The sequence below is a fragment of the Zalophus californianus genome, chromosome 4, assembly GCF_009762305.2.
Source record: "Zalophus californianus isolate mZalCal1 chromosome 4, mZalCal1.pri.v2, whole genome shotgun sequence".
Lineage (NCBI taxonomy): Eukaryota > Metazoa > Chordata > Mammalia > Carnivora > Otariidae > Zalophus > Zalophus californianus.
The window spans coordinates 55643666-55664970 of NC_045598.1; the positions used below are offsets into that span (position 1 = coordinate 55643666).

Below are 21305 nucleotides of genomic sequence, written 5' to 3' on the forward strand. Positions count from 1 at the left end.
CACCAGGGCGTCTTCAGTGCTGGAACTGTGCGGATGGGAGGTTCACCACAGCCTAGCCTGCCAAGAGCCCATCTTCCAAAAAAAAAAAAAAAGAAAGAAAGAAAGACAGAACGGGAGGAGGGGGGGAGGGCGGGGAGGGGCGGGGAGGGCAGGGCCGGGAAGGGAAGGGAAGGGAAGACAGAAAATAAAGAAAAACGTCTGAACCTTTCCTAATAAGGTAATACCACATGCCATTTGTGGTTTCCAATTGCTCAGCACTCTGGGATCCTGGGACACTCACTGCGGCCCTCGCCCGGAGCTGGTGTGAGGCTCTCCGGGAAGATGAGAGTCTCTGGGGTGCCTCTGGGGATTACAAATGAATGGCGAACATGCTCTGCCCTTGGCACCCCACATTCTCCTGATTAGCCACGCTGCCCCACACCCCTCCTTCCTGCTGCCCCCTGCAGGCCTCTGGCTTTGCAGATGCAGGCTCCAAAGCGCTCAGGTTGCTTTGCAAGCATGCTTTTTCTCTCCCGGACTAGGTACAAGCTTCTTGAGGGCAGAAACGCTCCTTTATTGCTTTTGTCTCACCCTGCCATGCTTATCACGCATAAGCCACCCAGCGGTTACTCAATAAATGCTTGATGACGGAACAGCGCTGAGAATTTTACAGATCAGTAGGTGATCACTTTATACCCTTAACCCTCCAACTTATAAATCAGCAGGATCTCGAAAGCTGGCTTCAAAGAAGGTTCTTAGGGAGCATATTTTCCCACAGAAACAGTGGTATAACTGGGGGGTTAGGTTTCCAGGCCCACTCATTTCTCAGAATATCCTGTCCATATTTATATATTCTTATTGAGCTGGACTCCCATCAGACTGGCAAAGAGACTTAGGTTCTTTCCATTTACTTTAATGATTCATTTTAGTTACAGCATCAGTGATTTGCACAGATTTCTTCCCCCTCTTAGGGGATGCATCTCCCTATTTTAGGACACTTTACTTAGGTAATGATCAGATACTTTAAAAATAACATTAAGACAGTTATTTTTGTTCATCATTTAAAAAAAAGATACATGTACTTTTGTTTTTCCTTCTGTATTAAAAAACTTTTTCAACAGTTTGTAACTACAATTATTATTTGGGCTACCCAGGACTTTTCCAAACATTTTACACACACGCATGCACGCTCGCACACACCCCTGTATATCCATTCATATTTACCTATTTCCAAAAAAGATTTATAGTAAAAATTACAGCCTCCATGACTGGCCATTTATATTTGTTACACACACACAGGCATTAAAATATTTATTTGCCACTGAATAAATCAGCCTTTAAAGTAAAAACTACAGTTGTTCAAAAGTAAGGCAGAGTCTGTAGGAGACTTTCTTGCTGGGGCATAGGGAGAATGTTTCATGGTCTGCCTCCGCGAATAATGCTGTATGTACAGAAAAAAGGTTTCTGTGCTTCTTCAGAGAGAAGAACAAACACCATCAGCTGCCTGGCCCCTGGTGAGGACAGTCTGTGGCCTCGGTGGCCGGTCTCCTTCAGAGCCTGCAGTGCGGCAGCTCCAAAGGAGCACTGTTTGCTGCCCAGGGTGGGGCCTTCCAGCAGGTCAGGGCTGCTGTGTTCCAGGCGATGAGTACAAAAGTTCACATGCACCCAAATACCTGCTGTTGCACCTGCTCCCTTTACTAGCTCCCCGGACCCTTAGGTCAACTAAACAGCCTTACCTTGGCCCTTGCTCCCAATTCAAAAGCATCCCCCAAAAGATAAGCCTCCTATATATTTTCCACATGAAAAGCAAGATAGCTCTTGTACCTCTAAGACTGATGGAAAGAATTAACCTGCGGACGACTCTAGAAGTGGGAAAACCAGAACAGCAAACAGGACGATCTCACAAAGGTAAGGTGCTCAACGCATGCACTAAATGTGCCCTGCTCCATCTTCTGCCTTTCTAACCCAAATCAGCATTTAGCACAGCAAAACAGAGATGTCAGGTTAATGACCGTGAAGGATGACAAGTACCAGCACATTTGAATCACAGCTGTCTTTCAACAAGTTATTGCCAAGATACAAGTAACTGTCGTTTCTTCTCCACCCCGCCGCACGGCGCCTGGTAGTAATTCATTATCGCCCATCCTTGAGTGATTGGGTTGACGCTTTAATGGGAAGCTCTGAATAATGGGACATTCTCGTTAGCAGCCCCTTTCTCCTATCAGCTCTTACAGAAAATCTCCCACCACTGGGAGAAATACAATTGAATCAACACAGCAATTTATCACCCTATATTCACCTTTTCCTTGGGGTTTCAGGATGTTGCTCTGATTCTAGCTCTGATCAGTGACAAGAGGACAGCTGTCGAGCTGTAGCAAATATAAAAGACTGGGCTGAATGTCCTTAGATCCCAACAGACAACTTTGAAGTATGATTATGGACTTTCAAAAATCTCACACATGAACAGAGCATTGTTGTCTCTGAGAAGTGTGAAGTGCACAGGGGTGGGGTTCAAAGTTTTTTTGTATTCAGATCCCAGTTATTTGAGCTATTATTCTAATTTAAGGATGACAGATGTGAGGCATGCATGCTGCCTCTTCCCCCTCCTGTGCCCATGGCAGACATCACTAATGGATCACAGTGCTCTTTCTTGCTGGGCCCAGACATGAGTTAATTAATAGCACTTTTCAACACCTGGCTCCAATCAATTGTAGGCGGTGCATATGTTGGAAACAATTAGCTACTCCTGTTCTAGCTGATTTTAAACACCTTAATTTATGTAAATCTATGCAACTGACAGTTGATTAAGGTATCATTACTTTCCTAGCAACATTCTCTTTATTCTCAGCTGGTCCCTTCACTAATCCAGCTACAAATAATATTAGCTATCACCCATGGCCTTTACTATGTGCCAGACACCCGTTAGTCAGTGCTAACTTATGTCCCTATGTCCTTACAAAAGTCCCAAAGCAGAGACGGGTAGCGTAAATCTGATCTGTATTACATCTTCCAGCAACTTTCTCTGGTGACTCCCAGGCTGAGTTTGTGGCCTCCTCTTGGTGTCCTCCAGTGCCACCACTGGATTGACCTCAATGCACTACAATGGCAAGTTCATGCAACTGTCTTCCCTACTCAATGAAGACAAGACCCACATCTTACTCACCTTTGAATGCCCAACACCTGGGACACAGCTAAGTACATAGTGGGTGTTCAGTGCTTATGGTGCAAGAATTTTTTTTTTTTTCAAAGCTCCCGTTTTCAAACATTTCCAGAGCTTCAACTCAGGCAGGCTCTGCAGTGAACAGATGAGCCCTGACAAGCTGCCAAGGGAGGTCATTTACATCATAAAGTAAGGTGTGCTGGTCAGGTAAGGCAGAAATGAGGTGGGGTCAGGGCAGCCCCCAGTGGACTTGTACAAGTTTGCCTCTGGCCTGGCCCCACCTCCTCCTTTCTGAGCACTGAAAGTGCTATGCTCGCTCGCTCACTCACAGCTCTTTATTCTCCTTCTTGCTTCACTGCCTTTTTTTTTTTTCCTCTCTCTGCCCGCCACACTGGATTGTGTTCTCCCCAGTTCTACAATCCCAGCACTTAGTCAACTGTCTGGGCAGTGGTGCATAAAGACTCCTTGAAGGGATCTGTAGCAAGAAGGGCACTGGCCTGAGTCGGGAGCGCAGGGAGCTGCTTCCAGAACCGTCCTGACCGCCCTGGGTGGTTGTCTCTAGTTCTTATTACAGGGAGAATGCTCGCTACTGCAGGACAGGTGGGGAGCCTTGAGAGTGACCGTGGATTTAAACTCTCTGCTAAGAATGTCCACGATAGCCAAACTGTGGAAAGAGCCTAGATGTCCATCAACAGTTGAATGGATAAAGAAGATGTGGTGTGTGTATATATATATATATATTTATATTTATATATAAATATTGGAATATTATGCAGCCATCACAAAATGAAACCTTGCCATTTGCAACAATGTGGACAGAACTAGAGGGTATTATGGAATATTATGCAGCCATCAGAAAAATGAAATCTTGCCATTTGCTATGACGTGGATGGAACTAGAGGGTATTATGCTAAGCAAAAGTCAATCAGAGAAAGACAATTATCGTTTGATCTCACTGATATGAGGAATTTGAGAAACAAGGCAGAGGATCATAGGGGAAGGGAGGGAAAAATGAAACAAGACAAAACCAGAGAGGGAGACAAACCATAAGAGACTCTTAATCTCAGGAAACAAACTGAGGGTTGCTGGAGTGGTGGGGGGTGGGAGGGATGGGGTGGCTGGGTGATGGGCACCGGGGATGGTATGTGCTATGGTGAGCACTGTAAATTGTGTAAGACTGATGAATCACAGACCTGTACCTCTGAAACAAATAATACATTATATGTTAATAAAAAATAAACAAACTCTCTGCTAAGTTATCACTTCTCCTTTTTGTGAGGCTGCCAGGTCCAGAGCTGGTGTCATCACTCTAGAATAGCCCCAAACCCTTTCCAGCCGCCTCGGGCCCCCCTCTAGTCCGCTTCATGCAGCCCATTCTACTCCAACACATGAGAACCTGCTGTCTCCTGCCTACTGTGACCCTTCCAGCATCAGGCACAGAATTTCCTTGCCTCCGTTTCTCCTCATTACCTCCCTGCACAGATTCTTGGGAGGATCAAGCGTAACCTCCCAGGAGGGCCCACAGGGCCCTGTGAGTTCTGACTCCTGACTACCTCTCCGGCTTGCTTCTGACCCCACCCGCCTCACACGCACCAAGCTCTGGTAACACCTGAACTCACCATTCCCGTCCCCACCACAAACCTCGGCCTACTGTTGTGGTCTCCAGCTCAGGGAGTGCCACCACTCTCTGGACAGCTGCTCCCGCCGGATGCTCTGGAGTCACCCGGGGCCCCCCTCTCTCCCATGGCACCTCCTCTTCCATCTCCTTGTCCTGCTCTCTCTGCATATGCAGTATTTCTCAAATTCATGGGCTTTTATCCCCATTGCCACCAACCTAGCTGGGACTAGGAGCAGCCCCCCACTGATCTCTGCCAGCTGTGACAGCTTCCTAGCTGGTCTACCTGCCATCAGAACTCCACCAATCCATTCTTCACAGCCAGAGTGAACTTCTTGTGACAGCTTCCTAGCTGGTCTACCTGCCATCAGAACTCCACCAATCCATTCTTCACAGCCAGAGTGAACTTCTTGAAAGACAAATCATATTGTGTCCCTCCCCTTTTTAGTCTTCTTCTACAGCTTAGACATCACTTCCTCCAGGAAGCCTTCCTGACGTGCCCATAGCATTTATATTTCCTCCATTAAAACAAAAAGTGTGCAAAAAAAACCTCCCAAAACAAACAAACAAAACAAAACAAAACAAAAAACCCCACACCAATGCTTGTAGGTCTTCTCCAACAGAAGTAAACTCCATGAGGATCCACCTTGCTCTCCTCTGAACAATGTGATACTTTTTATGATTCCCTCTGTACCAGGCACTCTAACCTGCCATTCAGGAGCCATCTCCACCTTCTGCGCTGCTGGCAGAACAAGTGCACCCTTTCCTCAGGTGACTAGGGTAAATCCAAATTGGTCTAGGCCACATAAATGACCCCACCCCATTTGTTAAGGATGAGTTTTGGGGTGGGCATATGTCCCACTTCTGCCAATGACACATGAGAAGTCAGCTGGGGGTGGGGCCTGGGTTCTAAAGGTCTCTTCATTCTTAAGGAGAGACACAGAAGAAGCAGTTCTCTGTGTGCCTTCCCATTGACAGGAAAGGATGAGCTGCCTGCAGCCGTTCTGCGCCCATGAGGAGAGCCAGCTGATGCTCTGAGGATGACACAAAGAACCTGATATTGACAAGCTACCGAACTGGTCAACTGAAGAAAGCCTGCATCGGAACTTCTTTTTAGATAAGTTGGATTTTCTCTTACTTATAGTCCAAAAAGATACAGCTACGTAGAGCATTTTTTCCACTTTATATTGTCTTAGAGGTACGTAGGTATAATTCTTGTTTCTTCTGTTCCATTACGGGCTTTCTGAGGGCAAGGTTTACATTTGATATACCCTCGTATCCCCCAAAGGCAGCGTGGCTCATCTCATCCCACTCCTGTGCTTGAATGAAGAGCCCAGTGTCTTCTGGCTTCATACTGGGAGATCCCAGTACTCTTAAAATGGGTCTTGCCTTCTTCAAGGGCTTAATTTTTTGTTTGTTTTTGTTTGCACTTTTTAAATGTTTGACACAGAAAGAAACAACAAAATATAAAAGCTCTATGGTCAACTTTAGGAGACTAACCCTATCTCATTCATCCTTATACACCTTGTAGCACCGAGTACACGCTTTGTGCATAGTGGATACTCAAAATGTTTGCCAAATGAATAATTTAATTTGCTTCTGATGAGTCAAGGGCACTTAAGACTTTTACCGGGTCCTAGGGTCACAATGATGAGTAAATTACCAACAAATGTGCTAAATAGATCCTGATCCTGGGCTGTCACTAGTGGCCAGCTTTTGTCTGTTTATAGGGGAGCCTTGATCCACCAAGAGGCTAAGGCTTTAAACTAGGACAACAAGCAGAGCTAAGCATTGGAGAGTGAGCCAAAGACCAGAGTTTGATCACCTGCTCAGTGTGCACTGAATGCTCACCCTGTCTGGGCCGGGCCTTCAGGCTGCAACCAGACAAGAGTGCCCACTGTGCTTGAGGGGCTTAGCATCCAGGGGGTGGGGGAGGGAAACACGCAACTTCTAAACAGTGCGCTAACTGTTGTAGGACGTAAGGCAGCGGGTGCAACAGGGATGCCCGGGCAGCGCTGGCTGAGCTGGGAAGATCTCCCAAAGGAACATGTGGATGGCACCCGAATGCAGAAGGGAAGTTAGTTCATCAGAGGGGCAAGGAAAGAAAAAAAAAAAGGAGTAGCACCATCAGGATATAGTTCATAAAAAGCCCGTTCTGACTGCATTCTGGGGTGGGAGAGATGAGGCGAGAGTTGGATACCAGCTGGGAGGCTGCGGCAGTAACTCACTGCTGAGTCATGGGCTTCTCGGGCTAGAAACGGATGGATGACAACCGACGCCGGGCACGGGTCCCCAAGAGCTTGTGGTGCTGTGCCTATTGCTCAAAGGAGGACAGCTCTGGACGTCAGCCTCCCACCTTCCGGGTTTGGGACAGGGAAGGGCTTTGCATTGGAGGCAACATGGTACAGGGCAGTGGTTTAAAATTTCTCTTTGCTTGTAAAATACTTCTTTAGAATGAAATACGAACCTGGGGGGTGTATGCATGTGCATACATATGCACGTGTGCGATATGAAGCCCTGCCTCCTCAGTCACCCCTATTCCATAATTAGGGGAGCTCAGGGTCGGTTCTGGTCCCAACACTCCTGCTGCACCTCTGTGACCAGCTCAAGCCTCTTTGACTCAACCCCCCTGCCCCCCTCCTGCCGTGAAGGATCTGGACCTTGGCATCTCTATAGTCAACACCTACTTTGATTTTCCAACTTCTGGCAGCAGAAGGGTTCGGTAAAATATCTCCGATAACCAAGCAAGGGTAATCCGTACTGTGAGATTTCTGATTCTGTGGAGCACAGAGTCTCACTCAGTTCCCCGGGCTGAGGTTGAGGAGTGCCTCAGGCCATGTGGCCAGGCAGAACCCGGCTTTCCAGAGCCTCAGGCCTGGGCATTGTCCCCCGTACCGCAGTATGACTTTTCTAAGTGTGCCATTATGAGGAAGCAAGTAGGAAGCCCTGTTCTAGATGGGAGAAAGAAAAACGTCAACATGAGTCTGGAATCTCCTTTGGCCTGTCACTTACACGTCTTCCTATCTCTCAAGTGTCCACTAGCTCTGTTAGTGACAAGGCCCACACCTGCTTCCAACTGTGTCCTGGGAAGGTGAACACAGAAGGGGACAAGTAACAGGGCCAAAGGGGCAAGGACAGGTGGGAGGCTTCGTACCTGTGCTCCCCAGCTCACGCCTTTCAGCCTACCTGGGGACCTCCCCCTACTGGCTATCATCTACCCCTCTGACAGCTCCAAACCCTCCCTCCGTCTCCTTTAATATGCGTAATTTTGGTCACAGTGGGGGGAAAAAAATCTTGTACTTAGAGGGAGAACTATTCAGAAGGAAGAACACTGCTTTCCTTGAGAAGGCTGACCCCAGGGCCTCTAGGTCACAGAAGCCCCCAAGGACTGACAAATTTGGAGGAAGATTCAAGATGGATGGCTCAATTCACTTAAAGAGAAAAAGCAGCAGCGAATAGAAGTTTACAGAAACATGTCTCAGTGCTCAGAACCACAGGTGTGAGGAGGAGGTCTCAGTCTTACTTCACTTGGGTTTCCTATTGCAGTGACACATAAAAAAAAAAAAAACCCAAGCAACCAAACCACTGGAACTGAATTATTATACCTGGAGAATGATTAATGTGGCCTGGGTCCTGTTTTCCTTCCTCAGAGCTCACTGGCACCGTGATAACCAAAAGCTATGACCCGACGGTAGCAGGGGCCAGCTTGCTAACCGGAGAAGCAGGTCCTCGGCCCTCCGTGTCCCCTGGCACTGGTGTCGTGTCAGGCCTGGGGAGCATGCCTGCTCGAGGCTTGGTGAGTGCACGCTGCACGTCAGAGCATACGCGGATGGTGCAACACGGAGGGCTGGCTCGCCACCCCGGCGGCCCTCGCCCTGGCTCGGAAAGACTGAAGAGACACTGCTGGACACCACCATGGCAGAGCAAACAAACCCAAAACAGGCCTACCAGAAAAATGTGCAGCAAATAAAATGAGCTGAGATGCTCCCTGTAGAGTTGTTTCCCGAAAACATCTGCCGTAAGAGCAGCTTTTTCCGGACTGTGCCAACGGAAGATCGATCTTATTACCAACAAAAAGTTAGGTGCAAAATCCTGCCTAGAAAGCAGCATATGTATCCCGTAATATTAATGAAAGCTAGCAGAGGTGTGGTTTGGGGTAAAAGGAGTATGAAGAACTGCAGAGCTCTTCCTTAGCGAGTCTCCTGTGTTGGCTAATAGTTTGAGAACTCTTCAACTCAGTAAACACTTAACAAGTACTTACTGCATATATGTAAAGTGCTGTAGGAGGGCAGCACAGTATGGTGGTTAAAAAAGTGGGCAATCATGTAGGCCAGGGTCTGTGTCCTCACTGCTCCACTCCTTCCCTGTGTGACCTCAACAAAGCTGCATAACCTCTCTGTGCCTGGGTTTCCTCAGGTAAATAGGGTTATTGTGGGAGGGATGCTTAAAGATCTTAGAATAATGCCTGGCTTGTGGTTAAGTATGCAGTACTTGCTGCCTATTACTATTATTACAATCTTTCTGAGACTCAATTTCCTCATCTAGAACTAGGAAATGGACATAATAAGCAAACCTATCTCAGAGTTGCTGTGAGGATTAAACAGAATGATGCATGTACGGTGTTGAGTATAGCAACTTATACACAGTAAGTGTGCAATAAATGCTAGTCATTGTTATTCCTAGAAGATTTTCCCCAGATTATTTAAAAAATAAGATGCCCAGATCTGAATGAAGGTCCGTGCAACAAGGAAATCCTTTCATTGAACGATGTCAGCAAGGAACATTTTGTGACAATACCCCCATCACTCCCCTCCACCCTGAGTTCTAGTGATGAACACGACACCCAGCTCTGTGCTAATTAAGCTCCGTGCTGACTCTCCTGGGAGCTCTGATATCCCTTCAAATATTCTAGGCTTCCCTTTAACCTGAGATTGACATGCCATCCAGTCTGCCATTTAAGGGACTACTTAATAAAACAGGGAGGAAGTCACAAAGGCTCCTGAAGCCCATCGACTTGGCTTGGAGGGAACAGAAAAACAGCGTTTTATGGTATCAAATACCAGAAGCAGCTCTCATAGAGGCTAACCTTGTGGAGCTCATCCTCCACCCTGGCCAAGTGCTGAGCGTGCTCTGTGCATGACATCACTGAGACCAGAGCCCTGGCAAGTTCCAAGGTGTTGGAGGTGTGAGCAGAGCTGTGGGCTCTAACCCATACCTGGCTCCAAAGTCTATGCACACAAATCCTGGGACAACTGCCTCCCTCCCCCAGGAAACTCCCCAAGTCATCCAAGGGCAACTAGTTTTCCAATGATAAGATCACTCCCACTGATACTCTTCTTAGGGCAACCGATTTAATGTTTTTTTTGTGTTTTTGTGTTTTTTTGGTTTTTTTTTTTGCTCTCTGCTACTTGGCCAATTACGACACCTAGTGGCAAGTTGAGCACAAACATGGGTCTCTCTAAAGGGCCGGTGGGTGGTACGCGCACAAGAGTGCTCAGGACAGGAGGGATCTGATGGATCACAGCCAAACTGAAGAAACTGAGGCCCGGAGAAACAAAGCAAGTCGCCTAGAGTCAAAAAGAGAAGGAAGCCCATGTGGAACAGCTTGGAAAGGCTAGACCTTGGAGTTAGGTCCTGGGTTCTGATTCTGACTTCACCTAACTTTTACCCTCCCCAAGATCCTTCCTTCGATCATTCAAAAACACTGATGGAGCATCTACTATGTGCTGGTCACTGTGCCCGATGATGGGGATGTGATGATAAGCAAGGATGACAAGTCTCTATCTTCCCAGTCAAACAGGAGACGAAGACATTTGCACAGGATTCAACAAGAACACCACCAGTGACTAGGAACTGCGGACTTAGCTACCAGGTACTGCAGCAGAGCCTGAGGTATTTAACTCGTGTAATCCTTCCACCAACCATAGGATGGCCGTGCAACTGTTACTCTGGCTTGAAAAATGAGTGGGAGCACATTTCAGCTAAGAGCAATCAATGTAGGGCTCTGATACCTTTGTAAGTTTCTGAAAACTGAGGTTGTTGGACTAGACACTAGGGGTATAAGGCCTCTTTCCCACTCAGTACCTCTTCTAGGATTTGGGGGGTAGAACTGGGACTAGAAACGAGGTCTCCTGACCAAGAATCTCATGCTCTTTCTTCATACGCTGTGCTAGTCGATGATTATTAAGAATGACTGGTCAGTACTGAATGCTCACTCTATGCCATGTCCTGAATTTGTATCACCTCATGCAATCCTCTTATAGGAACCTATGACAGACCTTTAAAATGAAAAATAATACCCGAGTAAAAAAATCATGCTCTCAAATGGTTAGAAAAAGGAAAAATAAATAAATAAATAAAGGTCCCAAGATAAATGGAGAAGCTTCCAACCTAACCCAGTTATGGGATTTTTACCAACTGCTTTGCCTCTGTTTGATCTATTACATGGTGGATTAAACATACTTATATATCAGTGTCCTCAGGCTCTCACAACTGGCATGAATAATGGGCCCAGGCACATGGTAGTTCAAAGATAAATGACTGTCCAGGCAAGTAGGGAACACATTTCTCAACAACATTACTTGGGGGTAACTGGGACTCTGGAAACAGCTACAGAGCCTATAAGGCCAAGTGCCAGGCAGACCTGACCCTTTGATTTTATTTATGATTCCAAATGAATAAAGCACATTCCAGGAGCACCACTGAGTACATCAGGGGTCAGCAAACTCTCCAAAATGGTACTGCCATCAGCCTCTGTTTGCTCCTCGCCGGGGGTATTTAGGCAGCATAGGCTTTTGGTGGTGGGGGCGATCAAACTGCTGCAGGGATTCTGCAAGTGGAGGCATGGAGTTCACGGGGACCTGGCCGTGGGACCACAGGAAGGACATCAGCTGCTTGCAACAGGACCGCTTCCTCCTGTACCTGGAAAAGCAGCCCCTGCAGGACCTGGTGCTTCCCACGTCTCGTCAAGACCTTGCCTCCCTGGCCAGGGTCTCTAGAATGATGCTGAGTGGGCTACAGTGAGAACATACGTTAGATATGCTGGAATGTCCAGCCCAGAATGCTCCGCTACCTTTCTCTGAATGGCAAGATCTCACTTAACCTCCTAGATCTAGAGATCAATGCCCACCTGGCCGGACCACCACCCCTGCCCCAGGCCAAGTCTGCCTTTGAAGGAAACTGCTACCCTCCCACAGAACCAAGCACAGGATCATGATCCCAGATTTGTCTGTTTGTGGACTGTGAACATCTTTAGAAGACAGACTGGGTGGCCCATCTGTCCTTATGTACTCAGTACCTAGCACTGTAGTCTGGGTTGCAAAGGCGCTGACTTCCAAAGAACTGGAAAGTAAAGCAAGGAATTCAAGGCTGGGAAGAGGTTTAAGAGGTCAGGGTGTTTGAATTCCTGCTCAATATAGAATTTCTCTCAAACTATCATTACAGAAAAACAAAAGTTTTAAAAGGTGTATGTGTACACATATGCATACAGATCTTCCTTGACTTACCATGGGGTTCGGTCTCAGTAAACCCATCATAAGTTGAAAGTAGTGGTAAGTTGAAAATGCATTTAATATATCCACCTACCACTAGACCACTTTCTCACACCATACACAAAAATAAACTCAAAACCGATTAAAGACCTAAACGTGAGACCTGAAACCATAAAACTACAAGAAAACATAGGCAGTAATCTCTGGGGCACTGGCCTTAGCAACATACTTATGGATGTGTCTCGTCAGGCAAAGGAAACAAAAGCAAAAATAAACTACTGGGATTACACCAAAATAAAAGGATTTTGCACAGCAAAGGAAATTTGCAAATGCTTTATCTGATGAGGAGTTAACATCCAAAATATATAAAGAACACAACTCAACACAAAAAATCCCAAATAATCTAATTAAAAATGGGCAGAGGACTTGAATAGATGTCTTTCCAAAGAAGACATACAAATGGCTAAAAGACATATGAAAAGATGCTCAACATCACTTATCACTAGGGAAATACAAATCAAAAGCCACAATGAGATATTACCTTATACCTGTCAGACTAGCTACTATGAAAAAGACAAGAAATAATAAGTGTTGGCAAAGAGGCAGAGAAAAGGAGCCCTGTGCTCCATTGCTGGGAATGTAAATTAGTGCAGCCACTGTGGAAAACAGTATGGAGGTTCTTCAAAAAATTAAAAATAGAAATACTATGTGAGCCACTACGAGGTATTTATCCAAAGAAAACAAAAACAATAACATGAGGGGCGCCTGGGTGGCTCAGTTGGTTAAGCGTCTGCCTTTGGCTCAGGTCGTGATCCCGGGGTCCTGGGATGGAACCCACCCCCACATCAGGCTCCCTGCTCAGTGGGCAGTCTGCTTCTCCCCCCCGCTCGTGTTCTCTCTCTCTCTCTCTCTCTCTTGCTCGTTCATTCTCTCTCAAATAAAGAAATAAAATCTTTTTAAAAAACCCATTAATATGAAAAGATATATGCACTCCTATGCTTAACGCGGCATTACTTACAATAGCCAAGATACGGAAGCAACCTAAGTGCCCATCCATAGATGAATGGATAAAGACGATGTGGTATATATATGGTATATATATATATATATATATACAATGGAATATTACTCAGCCACAAGAACAGATTGAGATCTTGCCATTGGCAACAACATGAACGGACCTAGAGGTTACTATGTCAAGTGAAATAAATCAGACAGGGATAGACAAATACCATATGATTTCCTTTATATGTGAAATATAAAAAACAAATTAACAAACAACCACAGACTCATAAATACAGAGAAGAAACTGGTGGTTGCCAGAGGGGAGGGAGATGGGGAGTAGGTGAAATAGGTGAAGGTGATTTAAAAGGTACAAACTTCTAGTTATAAAACACGTCATGGAGATTAAAAGTACGGCATAGGGAATATACTCAGTAACATTGTAATAACGATGTGATGACAGATGGTGATGGCAGTGAGCACAGCACAGTGTGGAGAACTGTCAAATCACTCTGCTGTACACCTGAAACTAACATAATATTGTATGTCAACTACACTTCAATAAAAATATTTTTTTTAAAAAAGCTTTTATTTTAGGGGGCAGATTAGAGACAAATAAACATAAACACATGAGAAATGAAAAGGAACCTTTGAGGGTGATGAAATGTTCTACATCTTGATTGTGATGATGGCCATATGGGTGCATACACTTGTCAAAACACCCAAAATACATTTAAATGGGTGTTTATTTTATGTAAATTATAACCTCAAAAAAGATGATTCTTAAAAAAATAAAAATAACCTACCCTAAACATGCTCAGAACACTTACTTAGCCTACAGTTGGGCAAAATCATGTAACACAAAGCCTATGTTGATTACAATCAAGTGTTGACTACCTCGTGTAATGTACGGAATACCATACTGAAAGTGAAAAACTGAATGGATGTCAACGTATCTGCTGTTCACCCTCGAGATCACGTCCCTGACTGAGAGCCGCGTGTGGCTCGCGGCCACTGCCCAGCATCACGAAAAAGTAACCTACCACACAGTGCCAGCCTGGGAAAAGATCAAAATTCAAAGTACAGTTTCTATTGAATATGTATTGCTTTTGCATCATCATGAAGTTGAAAAATCCTAAGTCGGGGACCGTCTCTATATGCACATGTGACACCCTTCTAGTATAGCGGGTACATGGTGGTGAAGACTCGAAGAGTGAGATTCACTCAGATCTTTAAGGGTTAGCCATCACCTTTTTTAAAAAGATTTTTTCCTGATTTTTCAGAAAATATCAGCTACTTAGAGAAAAATGTGTAACATGTACCAACATGGATAATAGATTACAAAAGTTAACATGGTGCTCTATTTCCTTCTAATATTTTCTCCATGAGTTTTTGAAGAGCTCAAATCACACTCTATGATACAATTTTATAGTTTGCTCCTTTGCAGCAAAGGCATTTCCCTATGTGATTACAAAGTCTCCGTAAGCATGTTTTAAAACTTTTATTTTGACATAATTTCAGATGTAAAGTTACAGGAATAGCAAAAAATAGTTCTCTGCTATCTTTCACCCAGATTTGGATTCCTCAAATGTCAACATTTTGCTATATTTACTTCCTTTTCTATTTATTTTTTTAAGATTTATTTACTCGAGAGAGAAAGAGAGCATGTGCGCAGTGGGAGGGGCAGAGGGAGAGGGAGACAGAAACTCACGCAGCCTCCACACTGGGCACAGAGCCCCCCATGAAGCTCAATCTCACGACCTGAGTCCAAACCAAGAGTGGGAATGCAAAACCGACACGCCGCCCAGGCACCCCTACTATACGCATTCTCCCTTCCAACAGAGAGCACGAGAGAGAAAGAGAGGGAGAGAGAGGTAGACAATGATATTGTTTGACCCTTAAATACTTCAGTGTGTCTTTTCTACAAATAAAGAGTTCTATTATACAACTACACTACAATTAGTCAAATCTGGAAACTAACATTGATAGACTACTATTATGCAATCTAGAGCCTTATTCAGTACTTTGAGAAAGAGCTGGTGTAGGCGCGGCTGGGGAGCATAGGGGCAAAGGGTCAGCTATTGGGTGTCTCTCATTTCATCTCACACTACTTACCACAAAATTGCAACAAAATGTCTGCAAAACATTGCCCTTGACTAAAAACACGAACCCCTATTCTGCCCTATCCCAAACACCCATTTCTCGGTGGCAAACATTGCCCTTCTCCTTCCTGTCTGTCCTAGTCAGCAGAGTCTGAACTTGAGCAGGTTGCAAGTTGTGAGTAATAACGAAAGCCTGAAAATTCTCTGAAATGAGAGAGAACTTGCAAACCAGTCTGATGTTGCTCAGTCTTGCAATTACCTGAATGTCAAGGAATCATTAATGAATCAGGCTGTCTCAACCTTAGATTAATGGTCCCTTTCAACAGTGAAAAGGGGACAGATGACCAAGAAAGGGGCGTGTGTCTATTTCTCCTCCAAATAAAGGGGTGGTGGCTGCAGCCATAGGCAAGGAGGGTAAGTGTTCACCCAGAAAAGCAGCCAGCCTGTGTTGTGGACTGGCTGGGACGAGGCCAGCAGGAATTCCGGCTCCCCGGGCTCACTCCCCCTTCCCCTCTGAGGTTTGTCAGGTGCCTCTGGAGGCGAGAAATGAGCACTCTCCCAGGAACCTATCCTGGAGGAAATATATCCTCCCAGCAATGCCTACTTATTCTTAGGACAACTGGTTTTCCATATACTAGGTGCAAAAAGCAAACAGATGATACGGTCAAAGAAATGTTTTTCTTACATAAAAACTGCAGGAGATGAAAAATTATACACCATATATACACTTATGATCAATAATCATTAGAAACCTCCATCAGATATATTTTTAAAAGATTCACAATAATAACCTACAAGGTGTGTGCACGCTCTTCTCTTTCCCATCCTTCTTTTAGGAAAAACAGCCCCAAGTACTCAATGAATTTGATGTGTGAGGTAAGAACAGCCTCTTAACAATGCCATGCCCTCAAATACCGAGGTGCACCTCAGGACTTCTGAGGGCAGAGAAAGGAAAAACAACTATTGAAAGCATTAATAATAAAAATACTATCATTGTATCCTCCACTTGGGGGATGAACATCTAGAACAATGTAGATGATAAACATTCACCCAGGGTCATGAACTACCACTTGGTGAACAAAAGATAGTAGATGAGATTTTTATTATGAAGGCTCTCATTACAGAAGACACAACAGAAACTAAATAGTCAGGTCAGATCTGGTAATTAAAAGCAGGTGAGTAATTAACAAACGATTAATAAAGGTGTCAGGATAAAATCATATTTTAACAAAAGATGAAATATATGGGAAGGTTTTTATATTTCAACTCTTACCCTTCTGTTTTGCATTTTGATTTTAAAAATATACAAAAAGTATAGAAAGCTGTAGTGAAGTAAGTATTACCTTGTTGACCTAATTGTGACAGAAAGTGACTGTCTTGGCAGATTTTAGTAGCAAGGGTAAATGAACTGAGGCCCAAGTAATTTAAACTAGCAGGACGAACTCAGAAGATTCCAATGTGGACAATGGTGAGCTGCAGTTTGTTAGTTAGGATCACTAATATGTATCCAGTTGGTGGTTGAAATTTTCTATTTTCTGATTGTTTCTGTCTCTACCACAACTTCAAGGGCTAAAAGGAGACTCAATACTGGTAGTAATTTTCCATAATTAGCATTAGTGGAGAGACCTGATCAGAAAAAAAAAAAAAAAGAAGTCCACTGTAGTTTAATAGGTATGAGCCTTAAACCTGGTAGCATTTTAATCATTTAATTCTTTACAGATAGAAAACAAGCATTTAAACCTAAGTATAGCATACTCGTTTCAAGGCAAAAGAAAAGAACAACCAAAAAAAGGCCCGTTTCCCTATCCTGACTCATCTCAGGCTGACAATTTCTTTCCAGATATCAGTCAGAACAAGGAAGACGCCTTAGATGGCTCATTTTAAACAATTCTCTAGTTCTCCTCCAGGGGGCGAAGTTGGCCAGCATTTCACTGGAAAAGGAAATGACTTTCCAAACTTGGACTTTCGCAGAGCACTAGGAAGATAATGCAAGTACAAAAAGGGCCATTTCCCTCCTCTTGCTTCTTTTCAATACATCGAATTCTGACTGATTAGCAAAGCACTCCAGCCCTTTGGTGCAATACGAGGGAAGGGACTTGATTAAGGGCAGTGGGCAGAAACACTTTACCAGCCATAGTCCTGGAGGTCGGCAGCCTATTCTCCTAAGACCTGAGATCAGGGTGATGCTTTTGCCATGCTGATACAGTTTCAAGGATATTACCTTTTTTTTTTTTTTTTTTTTAAAGGGGAATTTTCCACTGGGCCTATTGTGGCCAGCTGATGCCTACCCGGCTCCTTCGCAGGGCCTCCTTCCGAGCAACCACAAAGCTGCTGGAGGTCTGAAAGCCCCGGCCCTGCCTTCCTGCAGGGATAGTGGAACCTTTCCACCTTCTGAGGGTGTGTGGTGGCCAGGAACGAGCCCAAATAGCAAGTCCTCACTGGGCCTTCGTCCTCTTCCCTGGAAGGGTTAGATGTTCCCAGGGGAACTCAGGTAAAGCCTCAGAAGAGGTCACACACAGGGGCAAAACCTATTCTCAACATTGGAACAAACTGGAATTCTAGTATCTCGGTAACAGCATGACAGGGTGGAGGGAGAAAGACCCGGAGTGTGTGTGCCAATTCTCCCCGGCCTAGGAACAGATCTAGTTTGTGTGGATCCTGAGCCTTATACAATTTGGGCGTCTCTTAGCAGAAGAATACAAAATTAGGACTAGCCCATTAGCTACAGGGCATCAGAAGGGGTCCCTGGAAGGGAAAGGCCCTGAAGCTTGACCATCATAACCATCCTGAGCTCCGTGGCCAGCACTGCTGGTGAGGAGTGTGTTGGCAAGCAGGCTCCTGCAAGCCTCGCCCACAGAACAGCAGTGGTCACGTGGCTCAGTTTCTGCCTCAGGGAGTGGACTCAGGGGCTGGGAAAGAAAGTGCAAGGCGGTCGGTGGCAGGAAGTGTCCCTTTGGGTTCTGCTCCCTCTTCATCCTGCCCCAGGCACATCGTAGGTGCTCAGTAAACACCTTCTGACCAACCAGTGGAAGTGGCCCAGCTGCCTCCCCCCACACCTGTTCCTCCCCCCACACACACACCTGTTCCTCAGCACTTCCCTTTTCTCGGGCTTACCGGCCAGGCTTCCAGCTTGTTTGTGAAGAAAGAGCACTCCTAAACTGTGTGCAGAGGTGAGTGAGTCACACCCAACATGAGAACGGTTTTCCTGCTCAAATGGGTAATTCATTCACCAAAGATGTCCAGGCATGCGTTACATACACCTCCAAATTAGTCCCACAAATAACGATGTTGCTTCCTTCTATACAGACCCTGCATCTGGCACAGCATGGGCACGTAGTAAAAACACCAGGAGCCCAGAGCTCTACTGCCTTGGGAGTGCCCATCGCCCCAGGAGGATCCTAGGAAAGAAGTGTCCTAGGGCACACCTGCATAGTCCCGGTAGAGGGAACGAACCCCCTTCATCAGGAACATGAGCTCCACCACTGGCCATCTTGCCACCCCTGCCTGACAAAGCCTCGGCCCCCGTTTTGGGTCATCCTGTTGCCTCAGACCCGGCCTTCTCCCCCTCCTCCTGATGGGAAGGTCATGTCTCCTTTCCAAGACCTCCTTGGGCTCCACACGAAGGTGCCAACTCTGCCAGATTCACAGAGAACAAAATAAACCGATCTAAATTTAGAGCACCTAGCCAAATCTAGCTATGTTTGCATATCTGCACAATCTTTGTAAAAGTAATAAATCAATTTCTCCCAGTCTAGTGGCAAAATCACTTAGCCAAATCTTAACAAGGAAATGAGAGGACGCCTACAGAAATGGCAAGTTGTTTAGTTAATGTAGCTTGCTTTTGTATATGCTACAGTTTGGTATTTGTAAGCAAACCCGCACCGAAATGTTCATGTTCTTTCTTGAACAAAACAGAGAGAACAACTTCTTACATATAAAAGTGTCTTTGTGAAGTCATTTGTCACAAGGAAAAAAATGTTCTGCAAGTTCTCACCTGTAAAATGAAGATGATATCGTGATGGGAAGAGAATGGCACCATTATTTGGGTGTTTACTGCGTGCCAAGCCTGTGCTACACATTTCATAGGGATTATTTCACTTAGGTCTCTCAACAACCCTGTGCAGTATTACCCTTACCGTGTTAATGCAGAAATTGAGGCTTTAAGAGAAAATGACATGCCCAAGGTCACACCTTGTCCAAGGTATTCAGTGGTGGATGTGAGGCTGGTCAGGCTGAGCTTTATTCTTAGCCCTTGAGCCATGCTGCTTCTGCAACCAAAAGTCACTTTGTACACTACAAAGAACTAAGGAGCTTTGCAAGGTATTTTTTTTTAAGCAGGTAGCTGCACACATTTTGATTTTTTTTCGCAAATTCTTATTTGATCAAAAAAAAATGCTAGAGAATTGGGCTACTTTTTCCAAGGCTACAAGAATATTTAAGAAATCACTGCACCAGTCAAAAGCAAATAATGATAACAGCTACTATTTATTGAACCTATACTATGTGACAGTCCTCTCTGCCGAATTCATTAATTACCTTCCCTGAATCCAGCTAGCTTATGGAGCACCTGGCATCACCCTCATTTGACAAATGAGGAACTGGAGACTTGGAGACTCTGCCCAAAGTATCCCAGTAGCTAAGGAAAGGTCTGAACTCTGGTCCATCTGCCTACACTATGCACCTCCTGGGTGTAAAGTGTGCACAAATAGAAAGAATGTTCTAGTTAGCAGCCTATTAGCTATTTAGTACATCTGGATATTTGAATGGCCAAATGGGAAGCACTACATCCTTTCAGGCCAAGAGAAGAACACAGGTGAGCAGCAGTAGGGGAGTGCAGTTCTGCCCTCACAGCCTCTGGCTCCAACATCATCTGGGGCATGAGGGAGGGCACAGAAGGAGGGGACGGAGGAGCGGGGGAGCCACATCCTGCCATCTTTATAAAGAGCCAGCAAAGAGAACATGAGGGCATAAACCAGGTTCACATCTGGATGCACAATGTTGAGTCCTGCCATGGGAATCGGTCCAGTGATGGAATTGCCCAAAATGCATTTAATACATTCTTAGGCCATCGTCCCCAAAGAGATTCCAACTTTGACTCAAATATCTTGCTAGCATGTGTCACTTGCTCATCCAGGACTCTGCCTTTACCAGGGTGTGGGGGACCTAAATGCACGGTGACCCACCTACCACCACAGCCGCCCAACCAACCTGCACATGACAAAGGAGGGAACCTTGGCAGAGAGGCCCAAGTTCACAGTGCTGGGGCCAGAGAAGGCAGGAAAAGCTGCTGACTCCAAAATGATGCTCAAGCACAAAAGAAAAACTGCAAAAAAAAAAAAAAAAAAAAAATCAGGGGGTAGGGGTGGTTCTTGTAGAGCACATTCTGCAAGCCTTGATTTTTCAGAGTTCATAAACTAAAGATGGAGCCTTGACTAAAAATCCCTCTGAAGCATGGCAAATCAGCTCTCAGAAGAAACTACGTTAGGGTCATGAACACGAGAAACAGTGGTTGAGCATGGAGTTTCCAAATGCTAGCTTTCTCTTGGGGTTATATCAAGTGCACTTTGGTGCCATGGTAGGGAAAACCTTCCCAGAGGCAAGGTCAGAGGCTTCCCTGGGGTCTGAGAAGCAGGGTGTTTGTGGAAGCCTGCCTCTACCTGAAATCTCTGCCACCCAGGCAGATTTTCTCAGACAGGGTACACACACACACACACGCACACCACACTTCCGACCCCATTAAAGGGAATGTAGCAGGGAGCCAGTCTTGGCTTTGTAGAAGCAACACCTTCCCAGCAACTCCAAGTTATCTGAAAATTGTCATAAGACATTTGAGAGGGAAAGGAGGAGGTAGGGAGCTCCACATGCTTGCCCAGGTTTCAAGCACAGGATGAAGGGCTCCTTTTAGGGGTGTTAAAGAGGAGTTCCTTGTATTAGCCAGGGGTTAACAGTTAATCTAA

The 21305-nt window shown here is 45.3% G+C and overlaps 1 protein-coding gene across 12 annotated transcripts in view; it reads right to left on the bottom strand.

The window, feature by feature from the left end:
- The window catches only part of GNG12 (G protein subunit gamma 12), a 124300-nt gene that overhangs the window by 46425 nt on the left and 56570 nt on the right, over positions 1 to 21305 (bottom strand). For 3 of the 12 annotated variants that reach the window (XR_003523091.1, XM_027611845.2, XM_027611756.1), the window contains exon 3: positions 20557 to 20671. The exons of the other annotated variants lie outside the window; for them this stretch is intronic. Coding sequence is in view for 1 of the 3 variants with exons in the window: in XM_027611756.1 (XP_027467557.1) it covers positions 20557 to 20671 (115 nt within the window). In the remaining 2 variants the exon portion in view is untranslated. The remainder of the gene's footprint in view (positions 1 to 20556; positions 20672 to 21305) is intronic. 12 annotated transcript variants of the gene reach the window in all.